Source organism: Dasypus novemcinctus, chromosome 29, assembly GCF_030445035.2.
Source record: "Dasypus novemcinctus isolate mDasNov1 chromosome 29, mDasNov1.1.hap2, whole genome shotgun sequence".
Lineage (NCBI taxonomy): Eukaryota > Metazoa > Chordata > Mammalia > Cingulata > Dasypodidae > Dasypus > Dasypus novemcinctus.
The window spans coordinates 15,124,047-15,140,682 of NC_080701.1; the positions used below are offsets into that span (position 1 = coordinate 15,124,047).

The 16,636-nt window shown below is 37.1% G+C and overlaps 1 protein-coding gene across 2 annotated transcripts in view; it reads left to right on the forward strand.

Annotated features, from left to right (window-relative positions):
- The window catches only part of LOC101435719 (pro-neuregulin-1, membrane-bound isoform), a 211,047-nt gene that overhangs the window by 39,682 nt on the left and 154,729 nt on the right, over positions 1–16,636 (forward strand). For both annotated transcript variants that reach the window (XM_071212641.1, XM_071212640.1), the window contains exons 2-3: positions 6,542–6,719; positions 15,745–15,866. In XM_071212641.1, the coding sequence (XP_071068742.1) occupies positions 6,542–6,719; positions 15,745–15,866 (300 nt within the window). The remainder of the gene's footprint in view (positions 1–6,541; positions 6,720–15,744; positions 15,867–16,636) is intronic.

Below are 16,636 nucleotides of genomic sequence, written 5' to 3' on the forward strand. Positions count from 1 at the left end.
AACGCATGAAAACAGAACTTCAGGTCGCAGGGCTGTACGATCCCAAATAATTAAAGAGTTGAGAAGGTCGTTTTCGCCTCCGGCATCATTTTTGTACTTTAGGTTTCTTCTTGGTCAGTGCCTTCCAGACCCTTCCTCGTGTTTATTCTTCTAGCATACATTCGAGGTCCTGCTTTGGGCTAGACCCTTGAGATCTTCTGTATTTTCTGTCCATCAAATTTAGAAACGTGGGTGTTTGGATGTGGCGCCAGTCCAAACCTAACCCTCAAAATGAGACCAGTGTACACCTTTTGTGACCTCACCTTTCCCCTCCTTTGATTTGGTACTGCAGGACAGATTCCTTACCAGACCATCTTTTGCACATGCACACTTGAAATGCAGCCTGTCGGGTGTGTTATTCAGTTGTAAAATGTAATTTGTCTTTTTCCTTGCCTTAGACTAAGCACAGTCCCTGACTGGGCTGATTGTGGCTCAGACTCTTAACTAGAGCGTCTAAAAGAATCCTACTGTTTCAGCCGAATTGTAGCAGTGAACTGTGAGAGGTGACGTTTGCAGGACACCCGTGTGTAAGAATCCTACCCACAGAAACTGCTATGTCAGGGAATCCAGGTTGAAGCTATGACTATATAGTCACTTCCATTGTGAATATTAGAAGTAAAATGCTGAGATATTGCCCCAAATGTAATTTTTAAATATTATATAATGATAGATTGTTTCATAACACATTATAATGCTGTATAATGTTCATAAAGGGATTATTTTGAAATACACCATACATGTCCTTGCACTTGTGTAATAAGTTGGACATGGAACTGCTAAAATGTTTTTTTTTCCCCAGATCTAGCTATCTTAACCCCATTATGAAGCATGTTTTCAGTGTGTTCACTGGTTAGGTTTAGTTTACTGCCAGAGATGTATAGTCAGTTTGAGAGTATTTTATAATAAATATGTTGACTTTTCTAGTGACTTTCTTCCAAGTGAAGCAGCCCGCAGGTTTTATGTCATTCTCAAAATATCCATACTGAATACGGAGACAAACTGTAGTCTCATTTTAGCTTTCCAGTTAACTTGAGTCAGGGGCAGTCTTGCTGATGGGTTATTCAGCTGGAGAATGGGACAGTGACAGCACAAAGTCAACACATGTGGGACAAATGGCGACCGTGCCAGATGATTCTTCATGTAACTCAAGACCTCCCACTGCATCCGTAGCAGGAGATTCAAACCCAGAATACCACTGCCACTAGAATGTGCCACCTTTTACATAGCTGTATTTATACATTTTAAGCTGATGGAGTTTTCCTTTTTATAGTCAGCTTGTGTGAGTGCAGCTCAGAAGACCATATGGCAAAGCATAAACTTTATCCATTCTGTGCCAGTGACCATAATCTCCTCTGTGAGATGGTGCAATGAGGGAAAATGTGATAGGTAATGGAGTTTTGGAGGCTTTTCCTCCAGAATTTGTTTACCTCTAATGTGACTGTGAAAAAGGGCATCCTTCTGCAAAGAAGACTGATTAATGATATTCATGTGACTTTCAATAATTAATATGATTGTCAGCCACCAATTTTCCCTGTGTGTTCTGCACGTGTGTGATAGCAGGCTTCTTAAAGGTTCTGGAAAGGGAAGACTTCACTGGGATCCCAGCTGAAAGCTCACTGTAATTTGATAATAGTTTGCAGGTTTCCTATTTAATTTGTTCAATGTGTTGAGGCTCTTTGGTTTCAACTGCACAGTCAAACACGGGGAGTAATGATGTGAGCTAACTTTGCATTGTCAATTTTTTCAAAGAACAGAAATAACATGTTATCTACTGTCACATATTATCAGCCTATCTGTGCAGCATACCCATGTAAAATTTGTTTCCTGATCTTATTAGACATGGCAGTACTGAATATATTTGAAAAATAAGTGCACAGTAGAAGATTAAAACAAGAGGTTTGTTGTTCAGTAACTTAGATTAATACTTCTATTTCACAAATTTCTTTCACTTTTTATAAATCTTTATTCACACATTAAATTATTGGAATGAATGAACATATTCTCTTTATTGAGTGGATCAGACTGTAAAAGAAATAGTTTTGGGTTATACCAGTTTTTTTCTACATTGTGTGGCATATCAAATATTAAAAATAGAAGTATAAAAATAAGCTTTTCTTGAGCATGCCAACTTGTTTTGAGTTGGAGTAGAAAGAATTTGTGATCTTTTAAAGCCTTTTAAAACACTTGAAATCTGTAAAAAGAGGTATTAAAAAGAAGCACCTTTATGGGACATTGTTTTGAAGGGTTTCAAGTTTCTATTTAAAAGGCTGTTCTCTGCACTTTATTGTCTGCCATTGTTGCTGCCTTTCTAAGGGCGAATATATATTCATATTAATGTCTAAAGATGATTATTCAAGCAAATTTGAAATAAATTTAGGCAGAGACTACTTAAAAACCTCCTCTATCATTAAATTGTTTCTGGGTGTAGAACCACCACCTCTTTAGAAACACATTGAAAACCAAATTGTGAACTGTGGTAGACCAAATAAAATTAAAGCAAGCCCAAAGTTCTTAGAGCACCTCCTACATTTGAGGTGTTAACTTAGAATTAGGCTTTGCCTTCAAACAATTTTTAATTAACAGACTGAAATTCAAAGGCAAGTAAAAATTTTTTTTGCAGGGTCTTCAAATCCAAGTATTCAGTTTAAAAAAAGATTGACCCCACAAGTTCAAGAACCAGTCCTGGTCTTATAAAGTTATATCTGAGTATTGGAAAGTATTTTATAAGGCTAGAAAGGTTGTTTATTTTTTTTTTCAGTGAAATAAATGAGGTTATTTAATGTCAGTAGATCACGTAAATACTTGAGAAACAAGCATACTTTAAAACATTTCTTTAACCTATAGATATTAGCTTATAAGTGCTAATAAATTTATTCTACAGATAATTGTCATTATGGGTAGATGAGCAAAATAAAAAACGCATAGACTCAAATATTAGTTGCTTGACAAAATTAGTTGCATTTTTGTCAAGTGTCTGTGGAATATCTAGAGCTATACTAGTTGTGTGGTTATATGGGAAGACAAAGAAGAATTTATGTTGTTGCCAAGTCTACTGGAAATGTGACTTTGGGCACTGCCAGGAGTGAGTGAGGAACTTTGTAGGGTACTGTTAGAGGAGGTAGCAGTGACAGCAAAGCATCATGGGCTAAGGACACAGTTGTGTGGCTCTGGTAGTGCTGCAAGGTTTTGTTTCTCCAGTTACGCTGTGGAGGATTTGGAGTTACCTCCTTAAAAGAGCTGTTCTCTGAAAAGCTGGATAGCCTCACGTCAAAGACGGTTACCTGAAGGATGTAGCAGGGACGTTATTGCAAGTGGACTTCTAGGAGTGCAAATGGAGAGTAGCTGGGAACTTTGCTCCTTCTTGTGGACTTGGAACTATGTGCAAAGAGAAAAATTCAGATTAATAGATACCCAAATCCCAAACATCGAGGAATTCTTAGGCATCAGTGTCTGCTTAAGGTGTAGGTATTTGTGCTAAAAAGGACCTTAAATCTGAAGCTCTATGCCTCAGCATACCACAGACCGTCTAAGGGAAAGGGATGTGCTCATCGTTGCATGTGAACTCCAGAGGAAAGGATAGACTTTGCCCTGCCTGGGGAGCTGTGGGTATCCTCCCACCCAAGGACCTATTGGGGTTGGAGTCCCCAAATGATGGTTATGAGGGCGAACCTGATGAGGATTTCAGTGCAGTACCAAGAAAGGCTTAAGGATTGCCACAGTGTTTTGCTGCATGGAAGAAGGTCAAAAAAGAAAGGCAGGAAGACAAAGAGAAACCAAAACTCCTTTTGTTTTTCTTTCTCTGTGTTTGTGTACATATGCTTTCTCTGTGTGTATGTTAGTGTGTTTTTGTATGTGTGTTTTTCCTTATTTGCTGAATCTTCTGAAATTTCATCGAATTTAGACATTTCACCTTTAAATACTTTAGCGGTTATGTCCTAAAAACAAGGGCGGTCTCCAGCCCAATCACAATGCATTTTTCACTCTTGAGAAATTTAAATTGATACAATCCCTTTATCCAGATTTCTCTAGTAGTCCCAATAATGTCCTCTATCACTGCCTCCTCCTCCCCAGCAGGATCTAATCAGTAGCCTTTCTTTTTCAGGTCTCTTTAATCTCCTTTGATCTAGAACCGTTTTCAAAGTCTTCTTTTGTCACTCATAATATGGGCATTTTTAAACCCCAGACCAGTTGTTTTGTACATAGTCCCTCAGTTTGACTGACTCCTTATGTTTAGAATTCAGACTTTTAATAAAGAAATAAATAAATGAAGAGGGGGGAGAGTATACGGGGAAGAAGAGGTGAAAGAGAGAGAATGAGAGGGGATGGAATGAGAGAAAAGAGGAAGAAAAAGAAGCAAACTGATTTCATGATAAATAGTTCATGCAAACTAAAGAAAATGGAGTCTAGTAGCTTGATGTTGAGAATATTCTGATAAGTTAATGTATGGAAGAGAAAACATGCTTACTGTGAGTTAAGGATATCTGGTTACTTATTTTAGGACAGGGGAATGAACCTTGATAGTTTTGGTTGTCACGACACGTCAAATGTAAAATTTGGTGAAAATTTAAAAAAAAAAAACCTTTTAAACTAGTTATTTCAGTCTTTACCTAAAATAACAGTTTATTTTTCTTATTATGGGCAAACCAATTTCTTTGGTACCTGTTAGCTCCAGCAAATTTGGTTCTTTCGAAACCCTTCATCAGACTTGAAAAATCAAAAATAACCTTAAAGCAGAGAAATATATAGACTATTCCAGAAAGCTGAGAATTGAGTCTGTTTTTAAAAACCTTCCTCAAGGAGATTCATGAACCACTTATTAAGAAGAAGACTCCTTTGAAAGCTGTTCAGGAAGTAAATCTTATTTTCAAGTTGTCAAAAAAAACACAACAACAACCCAGAAACGAACAAGTCAAAAAACCATCAGGTATCAAAGGCTAAGAACAGCTGCAATAAGTTTTCTAACTTGCCAGAGGGTCTGCCATACTAAGTGCCTACTTCCCCATCTCATCTCCCAGCCCCCAAATAAATAAAAAGGGGGACGTGTAATTGTAGGAGCCTGCTAAGAAATCACAATGTTCAAATAGTTTTTGCGATAATTTATTGGACCCTTCGTACCCTCACTCTTGACAGCTTTTTGATTTACTTGGTAAGGACTGAGCGGTAGAAAAACAAACACAGTGTAGTCGGGAAGGTACCCCATTTCCTGTTCATGTCTTACAGGGCTCTGTCTGCTCGCTGTGGCGTCTTGGTTGTCTTCACCAGTGAGGAATTATGCTCTGGATGAGGGAGGTGCAGCCTCATTTGCTTGGGTTTCTTTTCTGGGGCCTCCTATTAGTTCTTGGAGGGAGCCAGATATAGACTTCATGGTTGGCTTTTCTAAGACAGTGGAAACTAAGAGTTATAGAGAGATCAGGTTCTGTGATGTGTAGATGAAGTGAAATTTTGCGTGCACAGGAAAATCCAGTTATGTAGGCTTTTACTTTTTAGAAGCTTTTTGTTATGAAAAACTCAACATGCTGTCGTAGAATCGTACAACAAACCACTGCATGTACTTACTGCAAACTTCCACCATGACCAATTTCTTGGTAAATCTGTTTCATTTTTACACTTACCCAGTCGCTACCACCATATTATTTAAAGGGAAATCTTAGATATTGTCACATTTATCTATAAATATTTCTGTAGATAATAGATACTTTTAAAAGCAGTCTTGCTTAAAATAATAGCATACGGGTCAAAAGTCTTCTACAAATTTAGTACACAATTTAGATGCCCCCAGTTTCCATTGAGAAGATTTAGAAGAGCAAAAGTAAATCACACCCGTAATTTGACGTGAACATGGTCATCACCTGGAATGGCCATTCATTGTGCATGTGACAACAACTGTAGGGCCAAAGATGAGCAATGTCCCCAGAGGATTTCTGTCTTGAAGAAAGGGGCCATAGTGAAGATTTATGGGTTCTCTTTGCTTCTTGGGCTACCTCCGATGATAGAATAGTGGAATGAGCCCCGTTAACCTCCAACTCTACGCAAATTTGTAACCACAGACACATTGGTGGTTACCTATCTCTGAAATTAAATGTCCCCATTTTAAAAGTGGGAATGAAGTCTACTGTTCCTGCTTACAAAACTGCTCTGATGATAAATGGTGATCTGAGATATGAAAGTGCTTTAGAAAGAACAGTCCTGTTACATTGTCTCCTTTAGCACAGGCTCTTGGTTCTCTGAAGTGACCAATATTCAGGAATTTTAATGGTATCAGAGGGTGAAAACTTTGAGGAAGTAATCATGATTTTATAATCAAGGTTCTCATTTTTTTCTTCTAAGTTGTACTCTACTTTGGCTGACCCATCTTTTTTTCCTTTTCTTTTTTCCTTTTCCTTTCAGTTACTGAAACCTTTGGGAATGGTGTATCTGGATCAGGCTTATGCCAAAATAATAAGTTTATTTTTGAAAGACTGTCTGATGACCAGAATTTTTTCCCTTCTCTCTTCTTTTTCAGGCTTGCCTCCCCGGTTGAAAGAGATGAGAAGCCAGGAGTCAGCTACAGGTTCCAAGCTAGTACTTCGGTGTGAAACCAGTTCTGAATACTCCTCTCTCAGATTCAAATGGTTCAAGAATGGGAATGAGTTAAACCGAAAAAACAAACCACAAAACATCAAGATACAAAAAAAGCCAGGGTAAGTGTAATGCGTAAAATATGAAAGGCTGTATCTAGCAATAAAACAAGATATAAAATAATAAAAACTATTTAAATCCTAATAAAAATTATTTTCAAAAAGCATAATATACAAAAATTGAAAAGATTTTTCATTATATAATGATGGAAATGATATCACAATATATTATAGTAAAAAAATTGGAGTTTCTGATTCTTCCAACTTTTGCATGAAGAAGGAAAGGAATGAAAGGAGGAAAAACTGTAGGAAGTGGGAGTTGGAAGGGAAAAAGGAAGATAACACTAGTGGTAGCTGCTATAAAAGCCCAAGGTTAGATCCTAAAATTCAGTTTCTTTAAAATAAAACCATTGCTATTTTGAGTTCCAGTGCTTTTTTACAATCAAAATCCTGAGTACATTATGAGAGCTCAGTAATACATAGATTGATGGAAGAAGATGGAATATAATCAGTTGAATTTGGACTATTTTCAAGTAAGGGGTTCATACATATTACGTTGAATAAGGAATTTTAGTAGTGAATTCTCTTAAACTACATCAGCGCTATAGCAGATTTAAAAATCAGGTAATCCTGGGTAGTTCGAATCATAAATTTCCCTGCCTTCCTCGGGGAAGTCCATATTTGGAAGGCCTCAATAATTACTATATATATCATCTTGGTAGATGTCTTCTGTATCCTGCTCTAAAATGATGTTTCTTTATCATACCTGTACTGTTTATTTGTTATTTATTTCCGTATTTAAGAAGTTTTCTTCTAGCATCAAACTACATTTTAAAATTAGAGAAAAGTATGTTGAATTTTTGTTTCTAAACAGTCCCTTAATCAATGTGACATATATAATTATGGTTCCAAGCTCCAAGTTTACATTTTCCTCACATACAACTCATAAGATTCCAGCAAAACCCCACATATGGTTACAGAAGCAACAACAAAAGGGTATTCCCTTATACTCTGATTTTATGGGACATCTCCCAAAAAATTGCATACCACTCATGAGCAAGTAAAAACAAGGTGATGGTGGTGAAAATTGAATGTAATCTTTTTGAAGCTTTTTAATTGCTGTAATAACTATAATTGGGGATTTTTTCCTAGTTTCAGTAGCATTGCTTACTTATGTCAGATTTGGAAATACAGTAAAGTGTGAGACAGAGTGGGTATCCCTTCTTAAAGCAGGTTGTACTTCAAAGATACAAAAATTAGTGCAGAGTGACTTGGTGCTTCTATATGTAATCATATCGTTACTATTGTTTGCACCTTTCCCACAGGTAATAATTACAGTTGAACAATTAGCACATTTTCACTCCCTTGTTTTGTAGATTTGGAAATTGAGGCTCAAGAAAGTGTGACTTGCCGAGAGTCAGATAATAAGAAACTGACCTGGAACACAGATCTGATTCTTGGGTTCCTTAATGCCTCATTCATTTATTAAATTGGAGAGCATGTTTAATGACCTGTATGCATGTTTGTGGGAGTAGGAGAACTAGTGAGTGAATTGAGAAGATGGGCGTGATTCTTATAGAGACGTTTAACAAGAAAAGAAATTATTTTAGATCTTGGATGAAATGTATTTTGGTGTTTGTTTTGGTTTTCATCAATTAGACAAGTTAGTGAGAAACTGAATTATCAGGACATGCAAGTTAACCACTTTATTTCTATGTGGCTCTTGGAATAAATTAGTTATATTTAAGTGCCTATAAAAGGCTTCTGGCCCGGAGCGTGGAGAAATCAAAGTGGCGTTAGGGCGTTATCTCTACAACCAAGGGTTCATGGGATTGTATGGAGGTTTTTTCTTCTCACCTAAAACATAGGAATTCTGGAGCAAGTGTGTGGGACACTGTTAGAGCAGGGCAGCTTTTGGATTTTTAAGCAGCCCATTCATTCTCGAATAGTGATCTTAGAAAATTACTATTTATATCGAGGGAAATTCTTTTTCTTTGGAACTCAGGATTTAATTAGGGAGACGAAGTATCTAGCCCATCACATCAGACAGTACAACGAAGTGCTAAATTATAGATTGCTGATGCTAAGTGCCATGGGATTTGAGAAAAGAGGGGATCTGGGGGAGCAAAACAGCTGTGAAAAGATGGCTATGACTCTGCTGAAGGGAGAGAATTCCCTGTGGCTGGTGAGTGACATGGGGTGCAGTTACAGAGGAGTGGAGAGAGCAGTCAGCAGCCACTTCTCTTGGCAGAGCAGTAAAGCAGCCAGGCAGGCTGGAGCAGGCTGTAAATGCCGGAGGGTGAATGGACATTTCACCCACTATTGGGCAAACTCCTTGCTGTGTGCCATGCACTGTGCCAGATGGGGACGGAGAGATGACTTAGACTTGGTCTCTGACGTCAGGAGACTTGGTCTGAAGGGGAGGCAAACAGTTCCAACACTGAGTTTTAAATTCTGTGATAGCGATAATCACAGAGGCTGTAGAAAGAAGCTAACAAAGATGGGGGAAGGTGAGCCACTGAGGGACTGGAGATGTTCTTGGAAAGATGGGGAGGAGGTATAGACAGTGAGGCTGAAGGAGTAGCATTTTCATATTGACTTCTTCGGTCCAGCCAGCTAAAAGCACTGTCTGCGTGCTAATAAAATCCCATTTTGCCAGAAAGGCCAGTATGCAGAAATTTTTTCTTTTATACAATACCAGGAAAAAACTAAATGGGGAAGAAAAAAAAAGACATTTTATTCAAGTTATGTGACAGTAAATTATTCTTGATAAAATATTTAGTGTATTTGATCTTTTAAAAATAAGACTGTGTAGAGTGGACAGCTTCTTGATAAGTGGTCACCTTAGTAGTTTTCAGATGGAATATTCTGTCATTTTTAAAGTTGTCTTTTTAAAAATATATGTAGCAGCTTTTTTAGTTTTAAAGGACCCAACAATTTAAATTTAATTAACATTTGCAAAGTGGTATATTATTTTAATTTATCTGGTAAATAGATGGAGAATGAATACTATTATTATACTATTTTAAAATAAATTTATATCCTGAGACCCAAGGAGATTAAATTTCTTCCTGTAGATCATAATGTTAGTGAATGGTAAAACTTGGATTTGAACTAGGTCTGACTCTAAGTCCCATGCCTTTTCACAACTTGTGATTTTGTGTATACTATGTATTGTGTATTCAAGTGAGAACACAGGGCTTACAGTATCTTCAGGCTTAGGGCAATGTCTTTAATGAAAACCATCTGATTTTTCAACTTCACCTGTATATTCATAGATTTTCTTCTTAAATGGTCAGACTGTTCATGGGTTTGCAGTGGTTATTTGATTACTTGATCTTAGGCAGTGATCAGCTAAGCAGATGCAGATTTTATTTTGAGGTTTAGGATTTTCCTGGGATCCTCTTTATATAAAGTAAAATGACAATTTTCCAATCCTTAGTCTAGTTTTGTTTTTTCACATTTTATAATATAGATTGTACATAGCAGCCAGAATTTCCTTAGTATTATGAAAATATTTCAAACCAAAATGCAGTTTCTATTATTCTGAAAAACCTCATCCCCCTTTATCCCTGCTTCTTTGGATAAACTGCATTCCTATATATTCTTCCTATGATCTCAAATTCACATTTGAACCTTTGTTTATTTTGCTTGGCTAAGCTATGTGTGGGACCAATTAAAAGAAGTAGAAACTTCCCTGGTGTTATGTGTCTCCTTATCCTTTTGCTCTCATTTCCTTGGCCTGGTGAATGATTCTGATGAAGAAAACTGGTTAAGGAGCCTGCTGTGTAATAGATTCATATTTGGGCCTGTCAGATTGACCTCGCTTAAATTTATCTGTCCTATGTTAGCCTTGTTCAAGGCTGACTTCCTATTATTTGTATATGTCACACACTTCGAATGCCTTTAATTTTATCTCAGCCCTTCATTTTAGCCCGAATATTTATTTTAATTTTGTTTGACATTGACCTCTAATTAATTTGTTGAACTTTTCAAAAGAATTGTTTCTCCTGTTAGCAATTGTTGCAGCTTTTTGAATCCATAATGCAAAATGTGTATGCACGTTTCCATCACTTATTAGCTAAACGGCTCCAGCAGGGTACTTCAATTTCATATGTAAAGAAATTGAGATTTCTTTATGTACAAAGTGGGAATGCCCAGCCCTATTTCACATGGCTGTTGTGAGGCGTTTGGTACAATGCTTGCTTCCATACTGTATGTCATTGCCTAAGAAATCCTGTTCTCTGCCCTTCTTACTGCTCGCAATATGACACTATCTGAAGCAGTGTTGTATGTGTGCTCACACACACATAAACACACACAGAGCTCATATGATCCCTTAGGCATCAGAGAAATAGAATTGTATAAACTGAGGAGATCCTCTTTATATGCATTTAAGCTGCCCTGGTCTGGTAATCTGTGGTGGAAGAATGCACTTAAATTAGAAAACCCAGATACTAACTACTATAACTTGAATCAGTCTTGTAAGTGAGCACATATTTACAAAATACCTTTTATTTTTGTTAAAGATTTATTTATTTTACTTTTTAATTTATTTATTCCCCCACCACCCCCCCGCCCCACCTTTATTTGCACTCGCTGTCTGCTCTTACTTCTCTATGGCAGCACGGGCCGTCAGTTCTCTGCGGTGGCACGGGCCAACTCGCCTTCACCAGGAGGCCCTGGGAATCGAACCCAGGACCTCCCATATGGTAGAAGGGAGCCCAGTTGCTTGAGCCCCATCTGCTTCCCTACCTTTTTACATTTTAATATATAGAATGAAAAAGAAATTAATATCTAGAACTTTCATTTAAAAATAAGTTAGTATATTAATTTATTTTTTCTTATTCCAAAAGTAGTACATGCTTATTATAAAAATCTAGACATTTCAGAAATGTATAATTATCACAACAGCTAACACTGTTAGAGAGCCTGCTGTATTTCAAATATTGTTTTAAACACTTTGCATGAATTAACTCCTTGAATTCTTTTAGAAAATGCAAGTTGACTGAAGAACCAAACTTTCCTAATTCCCCTGATACTCATCAGTTAAAGAGCAAAATTTTATTTTATGATTAGAAGGGAATTAAAAAATTCCTCCAAGTTAACTTCCTTCCTGTAGACAGTGTATGGTAGTCTTTTAGGGAGAGGAAAATAAAAACAAAATACTTACATGCATACTTATCTAAGCCCCAAATCTTTTTCCAGAATTTTTAAGAAAGCTTTGACTACTTTTACTCTCCTACTTCCTGCTCCTCCTCTAGGATATAAGGTTTGAAGAATATTTTTCATTGGACCTCAAAGGGGCCCTAATGATATCATCTAGATCCGTTGTTTTCAAATAGTGTCCCTGGAGAATCTTAAGCTTCTCTGAAATTGACAAAAGATTTACCAATCACTTTGACCTGAGCACTTTCTTTATGATATTTTAAAACCTAAGGCTCTGATTTAAGCTTTCATTTTAAAATAGGATTTTGCTGCAAGATATAGTTGAAGCTGTCAATCAAATATAATCTTTCTCAGCATAGATATTCTCTTGTAAGAATGTTTTTGAAAGTGGTTATTCAGACCTGAATCTTTCCAAAGAGAGAGCCTAACTCTTTTACAAGATGCCTAATTTTGAAAGCTCAAAAAATTCGTCTTTATAAATCTAAGATATGCCTTCTTTTTTCTGTAACACTTAACTTCTACTTTTAAGAGCAACCTCAAGTAATTTAATTTTCTAAGTGACAACCATGAAATATATTAAAACAGCTGCCCATATTTTGTAAAGAATTGCCTGGCCACTGCGACCTCTTTTTCTTTAACAGTTTCCTGCCAGCGATAAGATTTCTAGGGCCTGTTTAGTTCTGAACATTTTCTTCTGAAGTCCCCCAGGTATTGGTATTTCCCTTCAAATATCACTCCAAAACGTAATCCGGCATTCTAGTGGCGCATGTATTGGGACTTGTACCCTGCTTTTGATTGATTCTCTGCTTTAATATTAATTTGACCGAAGAGTGTATTAGTTTCTTTTTTTCCTTTTTCTTTTTTCCTGTAACAGTTAAGATGGGCTAATGTTAAACTTATACGGTGGACTGAAACACTTTTTTTTTTTTTCTGTTTGATTGTCAAGGCCTGCCTGTCCCATCCTGTATTTCTGTCGCTCATTTTTGAACCTGAATAGATTTGTTATGTTTATCTTGGTTAGCTTGACTCTTGGTGCTGGCCCGTGGATGTTTGGCCCTTGGATTCCCAAGGGTATTGTCTACAGAAAGGACTCTGTCACCACTTGGCTGTCCTGCCTTAGGAATTCACAGTACATAGCTGCAAATTCCTAAAAAAGAATCGGAGATGTTCTGTTTCCATTCATCTTACTGAATTAGGTTTAATGCAACATTTAGTTAGGCACAGAAAAAACCTCCCCCATCTCCTTTTTATTTTTTCTCATTTTTTTTCAATGTACCATCTATTTATATTCCAGGAAACACTGCCTTGTCTGTTGGGAGAATTTTGATTTTAAGAACTATCCCTTTAAGGTTTTGTTAATTGTCAGATTGGTTACCGTATGTCAGTACAGTTCAATAGTTAAAATATTAATTGCATGGAATCAAGACAGAACTTATATTATCATGAAGGGCCATTCCTAGATTATATAAACATGAAAGAAGGGAACATCTATATTCTTAGGGGATTGTGTATCATCTTATTTCAGAATTTTGTGGTAAACAGGAAAAATGGCCATTCTGTTTCAGGAATCTGGTTTTTCTCCTGTGTTAAAAAGGGGTAGAAGGAGAGGGATAGTCCGGGTATTATTCCCCCAACCCAATATTCCTCGTGGACTTTCTTTATTATTGTTAGTGATTCCTTGTTAGACATAACAGTTCTTACAGAAAACTATGCTGAGATCTGGGTTGAAAATCCTATTATGGTATCTACCCATTGTTTCTCACTATTTTCAATGAGTATCTGTCATGAAGGAAACTTGTCATATTTGGACAGTGACCAGATAGCTGACAATCCATTTAAAAGACACTGTTTTTGAATACTCCAAAACCAGGTTTAACAGCCTGACAGGGGACAGTCTCCTAATATTGGTATATTTTGATAATTTTAAAAAGTTGGTATATTTCTTATTAAAGCATAATGTCTAGATGCTTCTCTTCAAAATGCTTAGTTTAGTTTATAGGGCTATAGTTCAGGGAATTTTTTTTTTTTAAATGCATAACCTCTCTGATGAATGTGCAAATGTCCCTGTGTCAATGCCCTTTCTTGGGCCCCATACTACATAGATAAACAAGGCAGCTCTTATATTAGGCTCACTTGTCATATTCTTGTTCTGTGGACCATCATTATTTTCAGAAAATGTTGACAGGTATGCCACACGAATGACAAGGATCCATGGTCAAGTAAGTTGGGGAGAAACTAATATACCCCCTTCCTGGAGAGTCAGAGTGTAAATTAGCATATTAAAGACTCTGAGAAGTCCTGGGGGATAAAAAAAAATCATGTCTTTTTAACCTAATGTTTCTATAGTTATCTGAACATAGGATGTTTTATTTTGTTTGTTTTTCTTTCTTCAGAGATTGCCTGTGGACATCGTTTTCGGTCATGACTAATGAAGTTATTTTTTCAGCCCACATGTTGATTTGGCCATTACTGACAGACTTTGGTCTGAACTGCCTGAGACTCTCTGTCCCAAACATTCATCCTCCTTTTCTGCAGCCAACATTAGGAACATTAGGTCCTGCTGAGAGTTTAAGTGGGAATCTCCAAAAGTTCCTTTCATTAGAACAACATTCATCCAAAAACGTTTGAGGACATGCCAAGGACAAAGTAGTGATGATGTATGCTCTTTGAGGACACAAAGATGTTTTTATGGACTCCCTCTCTGAAGCATATGTCCTAGCTCAAGAGATTCACTTCCTAAAAGAACTTGTGTTCAGGGCTGTCAGAATTTAGGCAAGGGAAAGAGCATCTCCAGCTACAAGGCCACGAAAGATTTGAGAAGGAACTGAGATTTGAAATGTTGCTTGAAGGTTGGCTAAGACTTTGGCCGGTAGAAATGTGTGGACCCATTCTTGGAGGCAGAAAGGACTTAAGCAGAAGAACGAGATAGAAAGCTGTAATGCTTATGTGTGAGGACGGGTGGGTGGTTCATTTCAGTAAACTGGAGAAGAGACTCTAGTGTGACTAGTTATATCTTATGACCAGAAGACCAGGCAATTCACTGAAAAATTAGCAAGGTATAATTTATGGGAGGTTTGCCTATCATGCTGGATCGCACACCTTCCTTCCTGCCTTCTTTTCTCCTTGTTGCACCTTCTTAGGAGTGCAGGCTGTCTGCATTACCAACCTATATTCTAGAAGGATGCTTTAAAAAGGCTTCAGTAAACTCTGAGCCAATCCTAGTAGCTCTAGGTTTTTAAATCTTGCTTAAATTACAGGCTGATTAGTGATTGACTACTCAGAGTTTTATACATGTGTGTGCTATTGCAGAAATACTTTTTTTCAGTATTGAGAACCACTTGCGGTGCTGTGCTGCTAGCAATGAGAATCTTAAGGAAAGCTCAATTCCCCCTCCTTTTAACATGATAAATCCTCTTCGTTCAGAATTGACATGATTCCTGACGTTACTTGACTGAAAAGAGAAATACAGAGCATTTTTTACCTATTCTAATCTTTATTCAGTGTCTGTCCTTACCATATTTGTAAAAAGTGATTTTACACTTTTTCACTTCCCAAATTCTAGTGCAGGTGACATTTAGATTATAAAGGGCAAAGAAAATTTACCAATTGGTTTGAAAAATCTTAAGAACTGTGCCAGTGATGGTGAAACAAAAGAACAATTAGGCAAGAGATCCTTTCAATTACTGATATGATAATGAAATTAAGACTATGTCCATGTTGTAACTGATCTGTGATGTCTCCCACTCTTAGACTAGATAAAATCATATAATCTAAGGAGTAGCAACCTGGACTTTAACATGCTTTATGTGGAATGGGTGGGGAGGGAAGTTTGAAAAGTCTGAAACTACAGAAAAATATGTTTTGATTTATATCTATGTCTGTGAAGTTTACTTACGCCACTTTGGTCCTGATCTTGCAGGAAGTCGGAGCTTCGCATTAACAAAGCGTCACTGGCTGACTCTGGAGAATATATGTGCAAAGTCATCAGCAAATTAGGAAATGACAGTGCCTCTGCCAATATCACCATCGTGGATTCAAATGGTAAGAGATGCCTTCTACATTCTCTTAATCTGTGAGAGGCACAGTCAAGCTATGTGGTAAGTTCGTCATGAGTTGGTGTCTTATAGCTCATTGTCAACAAATAAAAAAGATGGCAGAAGAGCTATTATTTCAGATATCTATGGTTCTCTTTAAAACCCTTCGTTCCTTGAGGTGATGTAGACCTGAAATATATATATAAGCTCAAAAGAAAGATTTGGATAAGATTGCAAATGGTAGAGGCAGGAGTGGTTGCTAAGAGAAATCTTTAAGTTGGTCAAGTCTTTGGCTCATTGTGCAACAGAATACAGTCTGACTCAGTCCTGGTCATTTTTATGCATCTATCTCTCACTCTCTGTCTATGTGTACACACATATATATACACACATATATATAATTTTTTTAGGAGATACTGGGAATTGAACCGCCTATGGAACTTGTCCCTGGGAAAGCAGATGCTCAGCTACTGAGCTGCATCTGCTACCCTATATATGTTTTTAAGTTATTATGTCTGGCTCTGGGTTGTATAATAGAAAACTATGCCTGTTCATTTTGAAATTAGGAGTTGTAGGAGCAAAGAATTTCCTACTCTGTACAGGCTTCTACTTTCTCAGAACAGTGCCGGGTAGTATCTGTTAAGCAAATGAATGACTTGGAGAAGGTGCCTCCTACCCTCTGAATGTATCTCTGAGGATCAGTAGGAAAACAAAAGACCAAGACTGGTGGCTCTCTGCTTCATAATACTCAAATCTTAGTATTTGAGGAGCCATCTA